We start from the raw sequence: 12,662 nt of genomic DNA, 5'->3' as shown, positions 1-12,662 counted from the left end.
GGTGGCTTTATTCATATCTTTGCCACCTTTCCCCATTTCTTTGTTTGGCTGATCCCGCGTTCGGTGCAGGCCTTAGTGCAGGAGCGGAAGCATGAGCCCCCCCCCCCCTCCCATGGCAGGAGGCGCACCTAGTCTTGGAGCTGAAAATGGCGGGGAGCAGGAGAGCTAGAAGGGGGGGCTGAAGGGGAATGAAGGTGGGGCTGCAAGGGGCTCCTGCAAGGAGCTGCAGGGTGGAGCAGCAAGGAGGGGAGACGAAGCAGCTCGGAGGGAAGGAGAGGCTGGAGCGGAGAGCAGCTGGGGGGGGGGGGGGCAGAGGAGCTGCGAAAGAGGAGAGGGGGAGTGGAGCTGCAGACGGTAGCAGCGAGCAGGAGGGGAGGAGGGGGCAGAGCTGTAGCAGGCAGCTAGCAGGAGCGGAGAGGAGGGGTGAGAAGGAGCGGGGATGAGGGAGCAGCGGGCGTGGCGGGCGGGCAGGGAGGGAGCTGCAGGGCGGGGCAGCGAGCAGGAGCAGAGAGGAGGGGCGGGCAGGAGCGGAGAGGAGGGAGCTGTGGAGGGGCTGCAAGGGCAGAGAGGCAGCCGGGCGGAGGAGCTGCATGGGCAAAGGAGGAGCTGCAGCGGGTGGGGGAGCTGCGAGGAAGAAGCTGCAGCAGGCAGGAGGGAGGAGCTGTAGCAGGCGGGAGGGAGGAGCACGGGAGCGGAGAGGAGGGGAGGAGGCGGAGCTGCAGAGGCAGCGAGCAGTGAGCAGGAGGGGAGTGATGAACATGAGAGATAAGGGGAGTGATGAGTCCGACCTCCTTTAAATGAAATTTGAATCAATTGAGCTGCAGCACTTAGGTCACAGAGGACTCTAACCAAGGTTGAAGCCTTGAGGCTGTAGGTTGTACGGCAATGGTACGGCAGGCTGTACGTGACTGGTATGGCTGTATGGCTGTTGGAAGACCAGGCTCACAGCCTTGAATGACGAGTGATCACAAGCCCACGGTGGTCGTGATTTCCAAGGCGGTCTGCTGCTTGGAAGCCGTATGAAATGCACAGAAATCTATTTGCCAAATTTCCAAAACCCGTTCCGTTCCCCCCTCCCCAAAAAAAAAGAGGTCACGCCTGCATGGCCATTCCGTACTCGTACAGAACAGCCATACAAAATCCGTACGGTACGACCAACCGTACGTTTATGGATCCAACTTTGTTTTCCGCCATGCTCCATAGTTTTTGAGCTTTGAGAATGTTCTCAAACTTGAACTTCTAGATGCCATAATTGGTGCCATCCAATTTGACATCCTTTGGAAGGGGACGCTCATCGGTCTTACTCCACACAGGCTAGGTGAGTTATGTGTGTGCTTTTCTAAGAGTAGATCAATCAAATGAAAGTATAACACCTCAGAAAATGTTAGTGCTTCTCCAATCAAAGACACTAGGATCAGAAACCAAGTAGAATAAGGCCACAGCCCTTATCTCACTGCAAAGCCGTCAGGTAATGATGATGCTCCCCTTCAAAACCGCAATGGCCTTGTAGCAACCACATACTCTTCTCGTATTGTGAGGTTTTGTGCTTATCATAAGCCCTTCTCTTAGTGTTAGGATAACAGGGGAGACAATTACACGTGCACTCTTGACAAGCCCTCTACTGAGGATGCTTTGTGGGTTACAATAAACTTTTACAATCGATGTTGTGTAGAGGCTAAAATAGTTCGAATGCTCAAAATGATGTCAGCAATCCTTCTAGTGACCTTGGCTGTTGTGCTCAGCCAAAAGGCAGACTATAGGACCCCTGTAAAGAACTTTTTCTTTGTTTGCTATCTTGGAGTTTCTGCAGCTATGGCTGCTTCTGAATGTTGGACTCCTATTTTCTTTGTCTATATCAGAATGAATATGCTTTATTGCTGATCTTTGAAACAAGTCAATGTCCTTTTAAAGCTCTTGTTACAAGTATTGGTCATTTTCTCTATGCTGGTTGCTGTTGGATGTAGTTGTTAGGGTGGCGCTAGTTCATACTAGTTTAATCTTTGCATTGCAAAATTCCTAAAGGTTGCAAACCTTTGCTGAAAATAAGCTTCCTTCAGTTTTTGTTTGTGTGCAAAGATCTGATGTTACTCTTTGTTGTTACTTCCTTCGTTTGCCTCCTTAGCAAGATCCTCTGTAGCAGCTGACCTTGCAGACCAAGAATTTGGCCCTTGCTTCACAGAGCCTCAGCTGTGTTCTGGAGATGGGACGGCTCATCCTGTTTTGTGAATTTATGCAGGCAATAGAGAAGCACAAAGCGTCAGCTGCGCTCCGGAGACTAACTGGCTTATCCTGTTTTGTGAATTTATGCAGGCAATAGAGAAGCACAAATTCGTGCCAGTTTTGCAGGATCCTGGCAAGGCAGATCTTAGTGCCTATGTTGACTTCGCTGCTTTGAAACAGACTGTCCGAGAAATTGCAGGTGTGTTAAGAAAATTGAATATTCTCGCCAAGGGAGAGGTTCTTGGTGAAGGAATTTCTACTTTCATTATGAAAGAGAGGTGGCATATGGGTATTATTTTGAAGATATTGCATTGCCCTCATATCTGCTATTAATACTCTTCTCAGATATTAATTGATTTGTGGGCTTCTGCAGTTGGGGCATCTAGTTTCGGTCCCATTTCACAATCACAGTTCCTTGGGATGCTTGGCATCAATTTTCGACTGGAGACATTACTTAAAAATGCAACCCAGAAGCAAGCAGAGGCACTTCAGTCCGGGTACTGGAGATTAGTTGGTGATGGCATTGCTACATGGTGGGAGGGTGAGGAGAGGCTAGCTCCTATTGGTATGGGCTCTCGCTACAAGGCCCTTGCAATTGTAAATGATGCATTTGGTGCTCCACAATGTTTTTAGTGGGCATTTTTGTCGAGACTAGTATGGTGAAGAGAGGCTGAATCTTACCGATTTGGGCCCTAACCAAACGATGGCTGTGCTCAAGGTTATCTATGCTAACATAGCAATAATCCAGTGATCTGTCTTCAATGTAGAGGTTCTGATGTGGAATTTTAAATGCACCAGAGCCAGTAAAAGCCAGTTCGCTGTAACCATGTCAACTTTCCTAGAAGTTTGCAGTCATTAATGGATCTTATTCTCTCCAACAAGCTTGAGCTAGGTCCATCATGTTGGGTTTAATATCCAGGGTGGATCAAATCTGCAAAAGAACTAACAGGTTGGTTTTGACCGATGGGGTTCTGAATTCATCTCAATGTTACAATTTTAATGTTACAGTCAGTGATTGACTTCAAGGTGGGAGGTTCTGTTCTGCACTGTAGCTGTGCTGAAGTTTTCAGACAGCAGAAGGTAATTGGTTGAGGGAACAGTTTCATTCGTGCATGTAGACTGAGACCATGCATATATACATAAAGCAGAAGCAAGGATTCTCAAGCAAAGAGTTTGCAGTGATGCTCTCCCAAGCCAGTCTTCCATCTGAAGGTCAGTAACCACCGCTACTAAAAGGATGATGATGAATGGAAGGGGGGTGCCTTCTAAGCTGAAGCTGTGCCCTCCAGACAAACCGTCATGTTTGTGTCCAAATGGACCCAACCAAGAGCTGACCTCATGAAGCCAATATGCAGCCAGCATGCAATGTGGCAAGATGTCTTTATTGGCAGACATGTGGCCTCCCTGCCATGTGCTACCTGCTTGCTTGCTGCTTCCTCAGTGCTAGATTTGGGCCTTCATTTGGCCCATGTGTTTCATGGCCTGCCTGGTACATAGGTATCTTTGGTTTTCTCAGATCTTGTCCTTGTGTGCGCATTGGCTTCTCCGCCCTTACAGCTTGAGCAACCAGCAAATGTCCCTACAAAGTGGAGGGTGGAGCATTTGTATCAAGCACCACTTTCAATGTCCAATCTTTAGACTGGAGGTCTGATACAATGTAGCTGATGCAAGTACTCTTTCGCTCTCAATTGAGTGTGTTCGTGAGGATGTTTGCTGCATTCTTTATGGCTAGACAAAAAACAGGGCTCCTTTCTCTGGATCTTCTCTTGGACAAAGTTTTAGTGAACCTTCATATGCTAGTAAGCAAGACTCTTTGTAAGACATGGCTGCATCAATATGAGAAGAAGCCATGACATCCAATATTGATTGTCTATGCTTAATTCATCTGCCTTGCAAAGTCAAAATACAAGCAGCTTAGTACTGTCGGAACATGTTTGTGTTCAATATTGCCTTCCTATTGTGTATCTTCCTTGTGCACTCTCAATGAAGATGCACTCTGAGGTGTTTGGCTATGTTGTGTGTGTAGTGTCTACACATTGCAAGATGCTTGATCCCTTGGGGATTCAGTAAGTGTATTTGAATTTGTTGAATGTCAATAACTTCATGTTCAAGAAAATAAGCCCATATTTTCGTATTGAACTGTTTCAATGATCAAGTGATGAATCGTGCATGACACCACAAAAATCTGAGTTGGTGTACAATGATTATGATCCTATCCGTTGTAACTTGTTCATTCCAACAAAGGATATCATAGGTCTCCGAGACGCCTCCCAACCAATAGCCCAAATCTTCTGACACCTCTGCATCTACAATTGCCTAGCTTAGGTGATGTATTCATAAAAACCCATGTACCGCCGTTCCTCGCAGCGGGAGATTCAAGCCCCCAATTCCTAGAAGGTCCCATTGCTATAATTAGTTGCTTGCTAAACCTTAGTGCCCCTCACCATGTCTTTAATTAATTAGGTCCTTTAGGGTTCATTGACACTTACCCTTATCCCTATGAACTTGTTTCTATGCGCATAGTTAATGAACTAACTTGAACTCATGCACGTGGAGACCTGATGACCTTCTAGTCGCCAAGTGTTGGACATCATGGATTACCAAAGTCCATAATGTCAAACAAGGATACCCAAGATTTACTACCCAATCTTGGATTGTTTTATTTAATGCAAGTAGGACCCAAGATTGAGTAGTGGGAATCATCTTGAAACAAATGATTAAAAAAAGAGCATCAACCAAATTTTGGAAGATATGTTGAGAGGATATGCTTCCTTAAGGCAAAGCTCTTGGAACAAGTTGCTAGAATGTGCCTATAATGATAGAAAGCACTCTACTACAAATATGATAGAAAGCACTATGCACACATTGTCTCGTAGCTAGGGGTTTGGTGTGAAAGAATATTGAGAAAAACTCTCTTCTTCAAATTGCCAAATATATTTTCTTATCTGCAAAGGTTTTAGCTCTGTCCACAGATGTTTGATCTAGTTAGTTTCCAACATCCTCCATATCTGCATTATATAATTCGTAGTACTAGCTACCTTTTTGTGGAACTCCCACTGTAGTTGGATTAGCTGGTCTAAACTCATAATTCAGCTCAAAAGAAGTCAGATCTGTGGACGAGTGCTTTCTATCATTGTAAGCAAATGCTAGCAATGGCAACCACTTGTTCCAAGAAAAGCTCTGATTGTGTGACCCTTTTGTCCTGTATCTTACGTGGACTTCCATCTCCATTCGCACTGTATATGCATAGCTAGATGTGATGGTTTTTTTCCTCTTGACCATATTTGACCTAATAACATTGTTTATTGAGTCTGAGGAAACATCATAATGACTTTATGCTTGGCCACTTGCCCTTTTTTCATCTTTATTAGTTTTTACATTGGCAAAGTCAAAGTACCCTATTGTTGTGGGTTTAGACAAGATGTTACAAGGTGCATTCTTAGCGTTTTAGCAACAAAAAAACATAATACAATTGATATCACAGAATATGTCCAGTGTCCTTGAATACATGTTGAGATGGTGCTATATTCCTTTAGACGTGGAGTATTAAGTTCTTTTCAAATACTTGTCATATTTTTTTTGTGTACACTCTCTATTTGGGTCTTGTGAGTTTGTAGACTAGGTGGTGGACCTCTATATGGTAGTGTTTCTTCTAGTTGCCCCTTGGGGTGTTGTCAGTGGTTTCTATGGTCCAAGGCTAATACAAAGAGTTTTGCAACTAGCTAATGAAAAAAATTTCTATTAGACTTATATAATACAAAGTTTATACTGAAGAAAATTTGCTTCAATTGTTGTAATGCAAAATTTGATGACTGTAACGCTTGTAGGTGTGATGGTACAAGAGTTTTGCAACTAGCTTATGAAAAAATTTTCTATTGGACTATTACGATATAAAGTTCGTATTGAAGAAAATTTGCTTCAATTGTTGTAATGCAAAATTTGATGACTCTAATGCTTGTAGCCGTGATGGTACAATTTTGTGACAATGGAGTAAGATTTTGAAATCCTTTAAGTGTTAACAAATGAGATATATCTGCAAAAGGAATGTGGTGCCATTGGTGTGGAATACATGGTTATAGAAGGAATGTGGTGTCAGTGGTGTGAGATGCATTGCAGTCTAGGAGTTTAGGTGATGAATTCAGAGGTGAGAAATCTCGCCACTCTGTCTCATAACAACTTGTTAAGAGAGTGAGATACACTGTGCTTCTTACTACTAAATTTATCATAAAAACTCCAAGAATTATTGTGTATTCCATACTAATACTACCTCAAGTACTCATCATAGAAAATGCAAGTTGATCATTGACCACTACAATTATATTCCAGCAATTCTAGTGGTTGGCATGAGCCTATGTCTACCAAGAAAATCCTCTTCCCCCCCCCAAAAAAAAGAAGGCCGGTAGTGCTCAAAAGTGCTAAATGGTGGTAATAATCGAGTTCTTTCTTATTTTCTTTTTCATTCAAATCTTAGATTATCACAATGGAATTAGGGCCCCTCCATCGATTTTGAAATCCCTTTTTGCATTCTGAGGATTCAAAGATCTATTGGGTTTTTCTTATTCATTTCTTGTTTAGATCACTACAACGTGATCAGGGCTCCTCCATCAATTCGATACTGGCATATTGCATTGTGACGATTTTGAGACTTGTCTCATTATTTAAATTCTATTTCTCCTTTAGATCACCAGATGTGATAAGGCCCCTTTGTTCCATTCTAAACTCTTGTATATTGTTGTGATGATTTTGAGTCCTTGTGGACTTTGTTGGAATTTGAAATTATCTTTTTTTCTAGAAACTTGGACATCTGCTGCTATTCAAAGCTCATTCCTTCCCTCGTAATTATGTACAGATGGCTCAAGAAAAATAAACATCTGGGAGGTTGAATAAAAGAGATCCAAAGATAGAAAAGTGAGCGTGGAAAAAGATGAGTGTGAGCAAAAGGATGGCAATAGTGGATGGAGGGAGGTGGTGAAGGTATCAAGAGTTGCATCCCTAAAGAGATTAAAAGGCCGGAGATACATGACATGTGCCATACCCAAGAGTCCCTTTCAACGATTGGCAAGGTCCATATGCATACACTATAATTTGGGAATGCAATGGCAAAGACCTACCCTTGGCACCTTGCATGAGTCTACGAAGGATTTCTTGGTTGAGTTTTTCTAGGATAGTTACATATCCAACTCCCATGTACATAGGCCAATATTTTTTTGAGGGATATGAGCTCGCTACATCTTCTCAAGTTTCAATTTGATAACACTCTTAGGTGCGCTGTTATTTTTGACATGAAGTAGAGTGGCATATTGCATCTCCCTCCAATCAGAAGGCAAAGAGTAACGACTACATAAGTCCCTCAAACCATATGTTCAATGAATACTCATCTCAATGCTCAAATTCTAGCAAGTAAAGAACCTATTAATAATTATAATGAGGAGGAGAAGAGGGATTAGGATTCATTGAGGCCTGAGAAGGAGAGAAGGCTTGGAAAGGAGAGGAGGCTTGAGGAGGAGAGGAAAGTTGAGGAGAAGAGGGAAGGTAAAGAGGACCCGAGGAGTTGTGAGGAGGATAGAAAAAGTAGAAGTTTTTTATTAAGCAGATCAATTTTGCAAACATTGCTACATTGGAGCAAAGGGAAAACCTCATTTAATGTAATGTTTGTCATTTGAGAGTGACCTCAATAATTTTTATTCATTAAAGACAAGTTTTAATCCTTTACAACCCCAAGAAAGAGGTTAATCACAAATCCATCCTCAAGTTTGATACACAAATTTCCTTGGCTTGACACTTTAGTATTTTGATTTAAGCCAATGAGCTAATTTGTGTTACTTTTTGGTGCAGTATGCTTATATCACACACACACACACACACACACACACACACACACACACGCACGCACACACACACACACACACACACACACACACACGTGTGCGCACACGCGCACGCACGCACGATTACCTCCTTTCTATGATACTGAGCAATAAGAAAAAGTCCATGTTAGAAGTTGTCCTTGGTTGAAACCTTTACATTTGGATGAGGTGCAAGTTATCTGTATGGCATGCCATAAGAAGTAACATCACATACTTAGTTCTAATCAAATAATAATTGTTCTCAAATGGCTGTGTAGCTCAAATTGACATTCAAGACAAGCAAAGTATTTTTGTCACTTTAATCATAGGCTATCATGGCACCGTGAGATAGTAAGCATACACTTAATGTGTTGCTACTTTGATGCTATCTATTGTGTCTAATACACACATTCATGTTCTATTGTGTGTAATGTATGCTATGATGGGAAAGTTGGAAAGAACGTTGGTATTTGCTATTGAGGCAGTCATGCATGAAGATGACTTGCTAGAAAAAAATAAGTTTATAAGATGCAAAGTAGAGTGGAAAAGGGAGAGCCATGCTATGTTTGGAGAGTGCTACAATTGCATGTTGCTCTTGAACCAAATTTATGAATTGAACCCACAAGTATGTAATGGACTACTTTCTATACAATGTCGTATTATATTTCTTTATTTTTAAATTGAACTCATAAGAATGTAATGGACTACTTTCTATACAATGTTGTTTCATTTTTTTTCATTCATGACAACATATTAACTTTTAGTTTCCTTGTAGAATCCCTCAGTGTTAGCACATAGATCTTTGTATCTACATGCATGTAAGGTTAAGATCATTCTAAACCACATTGCTAATATTGGGGACCAACTTGCAATGTTTACCCCTCCTAAAAGTCTTTTACCAAGCGTACTTGTGAGCAGACACTCCTCCCTTGAATGCCAGGTATCACATACAACCACCTCCTCTTTTGAAACACATTGGACAATTAATCTTTGTTGTATCTTGATGAACCAAGAAAGTTGGGTTTATTTGTAATATTATATCTATATTGGAGAGATACTGAACCACCAAAATTTGGTTTTTATAGCATCATATTTCTCTTTGAACCCAAAGTAGTTTTATATTCAATCCGATTTGTTAAACTCTTGAGCATACATTGTAAACATGTAGATCAAAATATATCTATTGAAATAGATTCTTGTTTTTCCCGAAACATCCTTGCGTAGTTATCTCAAAAGTATCAACATTTTTAGGAGCTCAGGTGGAGATTGGGGCTTCTTTACAAGTCAAGTCTATGCGGAGACTCTCCTACAAGTATCTCTGATGAGGTCTATCTAGTGTGCTTCACGATCTCTTGTTTACCTACCAAGCCTTCTTGATTGGCTTGTAGTACGTTGAAGAGAGTTGTGTGCTTCTTAGCTGATCCAACACTCATCATATTGTGTTAAGAGTCCATTGTAAGTGGCAGAAATCTTCCATAGAGATGAGCTACAATCCATAGTCATCTTCTATCTTTGAGTCAGTGAGATAATACAGAGTTTTTGGTCTTTTTAGCATCATCTATGGATGTGATATGCTCAATTTGGTTTGTGAACATCAATTGCATGTTTCGATTAAGATAGAGGGAATGTTGTGCTTACAATATCTTGTTTATTTTCCAATGGTGGTATCAGAGCTATTATCTATAAGGGCTTGTGAGAATTCATCAAGAGGCTAGTTGTAGCTTGTGGGGATTTTGTGAAAGTTTTGAGAAAAGATTGTCAATTTTGTGAAGTCATGGACACTTGGTCAAAAAAAGATAAATCTATGTTCATTGATTCTTCCTTTTCCAAGTTTAATGGATGAAATTCCCCATTGTAGAAACTCTCAATTCGATTGTTTCTAATGGACGCTACTGCAGAAGGGTCTCTAGGCGGCCATCAGTGGCTCTAAGAAGAAACCTACCAACAACCAAAGCTCTAAGAAAATACAATCATGGAGAGTCAAGAATGATAAAGATTTGGGGATACTTAGACAAGCACTTGGGATGGATTTCTTTCATCATGTCAACAACAAAAAATTGGACACTTTTGGAAGGTTTAATTGGGTCAGACAAAAAACTCAAACATTTTTCTTAAATAAGAGCTTTTTAAATTGACATGGTGAGATGGATAGAGGCAAGATATAATGAAGCAATTGCATGCACTAGGAGCTACGGTAGATGTTGTGGATGCCAAAGACATTCTTCTCTCTAGCCTACCACCATGGTATGTTGAATTGGTCACCGTTCTTCACTTCAATTTTCATGACGTAGTGTTGACACTTCTAAGTGAGGAGAGGAGACCAGAGGTGCTATTTCTAGGGGGAAGCATGCCTATGCCTTGAAATATGGTTGGAAAAAGTCATAGAAAAGAAAGAGAAGAGTTTAAGGGAAGAAGATGTTCAAGCGTCAATATTGTGGCAAAGATGGGCATGTCTAGAAGTTTTGTTATAAAAAGAATCGGATGTTTAGTGAAAGTTAGAGAAAGCTTATATCATGGAAGAGTCTACATAGGTCAAGGAGCTTGTAGATCTTGCATTGGATAAAGATGAAACTAGCATGATATGATGGTTTTCCATTCTAAAAAAGCTTCAATTTACTATCTTTTCTTTATGCGCCTTGCCCTGTTGGGTCACCATCTTTTTCTTTTGATAGTGGTGGTGTTTTTAGCATAGTCCCATGTGTGTAAATTGTTCACATTCTTGTTGCTCTCTCCATTTTCAATCAGTAAAGTTTGTGTTTTGGTCCCCTCCTCAAATGAAGGGGGGATTATTGGGAGTGTGATCCTTGGAGGTGACATCTTTGATGACATTTTATGTGATTGATATTTTCAATTTTGAAAGGGGTGAAAAACCTATGAATATGTACACATACGTACATACATGCATGCATACACACACACACATACATACATATGTTAAGAAACATCATGTGTTAGATATGTGCATAGCACTAACCCAATAGAGTGCTATAAAGGAAAGGGTCAGATACCCTAACCCTAACTCTAAAAGGATTTGTATATATTATACATTCTCAACTAAATCTAGTGTACGGTTAGTCATTTGTGGTGTATCCTCTAGCTGTGCCCTCTCTCCTCATCTCCATTCTTCTCCTCTCCCCTCTTCATATTTTGTCATGGTATGCCTTCCACTGAGGCATCGAGATCATTCTTCTCCTCTCCCCTCATCATATTTTGCAATATTTTATCATGGTATGCCTTCCAGTGAGGCATCGAGATCATTGTGTGAGAGATTGAGAAATTGAGTGTTACTTTCACTTCCATTGAGTGATAGAGAATTTATGTCCATTTTAAAAGTTTCCGTCCATTCATTTGGTTCATTCTTCTTGAGTGTTTGTGAGGATTCTTGTGAGAGATTCATTATTTCTTGAGTAATCTTTGAGTTGAGAGAGCTTTCATTGATGCTATTTAAGAGAGGGGGAGAACTTTGTGAGAAATAAAAATAGAGAGATGCTTTGAAGAAGTCTCAACTTAGTTTCTCTATCTTATGAGACTTTCTGTGAGAGAGAGCTATGGAGCAAAGCTACAACCACCTTGGATAGCAGCAACATCTTTGAGAAGATCAAAAGAGCAACCCATGATTCTCAAGACGCAGAGGGACAATTGATGTGCCGTCGCCATTGCATTAATGACCATCGAAGCTGAAGAAACTACTTAGCCAACAACTTTCACCAATGCTGCCTTGGCTAAATACTTATTAGCACTTTCTGCGATTGCCATTATTCCGATGTATCTAGACTTTGACATGCCATTTTCATCGTCCAGAGGAGGCAAAGGGGCTGCTAATGAACAAGGGTGCCGCATTCAAAGGCTTCACACGTAGAGTCCATGTACAACAACCTGATGTACCGGCACCTAGCGTCCATGTACAACAACCTGATGTCCTAGCTTCATGCATAGCAACACTTGACCTGCTGCCTCTGCCAACAGAGCTCTCCAGCCGAACATGCTCTAGCCTCCTACAATGCCTCTAGCATCTATAAACTTTCAACTCTCGGCTCTTGTAATAGCCTCGCCTTCCAACTTCGCTAGCGCCTAACCATTCAGCAACCTCTGACTCAGCTCTGACTCATCTGGCCGATAGCTCGCATGCAAGCCTATTTCCAACTACGAATGTAGGTTGCTCCACGGCCAACCAACAACATCTACCATCTGCTACGAGCTCTTGGCCCTCGTCCTTCCACAGTAAAGGCAAGCACAATGGTGGAGGCAAATCTACTGGACTCCACGCAACAACGAACTCACCAGTGACTTACGTCAATCCAACGATGACCAACCGCTTCAACAACTACTTTGACAAAGATGCCCACAGCCTCTCCTAGTACCACAATGACAACCTCAGCTCTAGGTGACACGGTGACTGTGCATCTCCAACACCCGGTCGGAAACGTCTGTCATCAATTAAATCTTAAAGATTCCATCAGCATCATAAAATGCCACAATAGAGTGAAATATCACCAAAACTCAAAGCTCAAAGCATCAAAAGATATAGCTGACTCATGTGCATGTACTATGCATCCATATGAGAAAATCTGGCCCAAAAGAAAATGTCAACTGCAA

The 12,662-nt window shown here is 41.6% G+C and overlaps 1 protein-coding gene across 2 annotated transcripts in view; it reads left to right on the top strand.

Annotated features, from left to right (window-relative positions):
• Positions 1 to 3,086, top strand: part of LOC147891645 (NADH dehydrogenase ubiquinone complex I, assembly factor-like protein (DUF185)) — a 34,640-nt gene extending 31,554 nt beyond the window's left edge. For both annotated transcript variants that reach the window (XM_087388856.1, XM_087388857.1), the window contains 2 exons: positions 2,311 to 2,419; positions 2,594 to 3,086. In XM_087388856.1, coding sequence (XP_087244982.1) covers positions 2,311 to 2,419; positions 2,594 to 2,853 — 369 coding nt within the window. In that variant the 3' untranslated portion in view covers positions 2,854 to 3,086. The remainder of the gene's footprint in view (positions 1 to 2,310; positions 2,420 to 2,593) is intronic.
• The last annotated feature ends 9,576 nt before the right edge of the window (positions 3,087 to 12,662 follow it).

The sequence above is a fragment of the Dipteris shenzhenensis genome, chromosome 17 (genome assembly GCF_047967505.1).
Source record: "Dipteris shenzhenensis isolate YYH24624 ecotype China chromosome 17, Dip_SZ_1.0, whole genome shotgun sequence".
Taxonomy (NCBI): domain Eukaryota; kingdom Viridiplantae; phylum Streptophyta; class Polypodiopsida; order Gleicheniales; family Dipteridaceae; genus Dipteris; species Dipteris shenzhenensis.
This window is presented reverse-complemented; position numbering and strand designations above follow the sequence as displayed.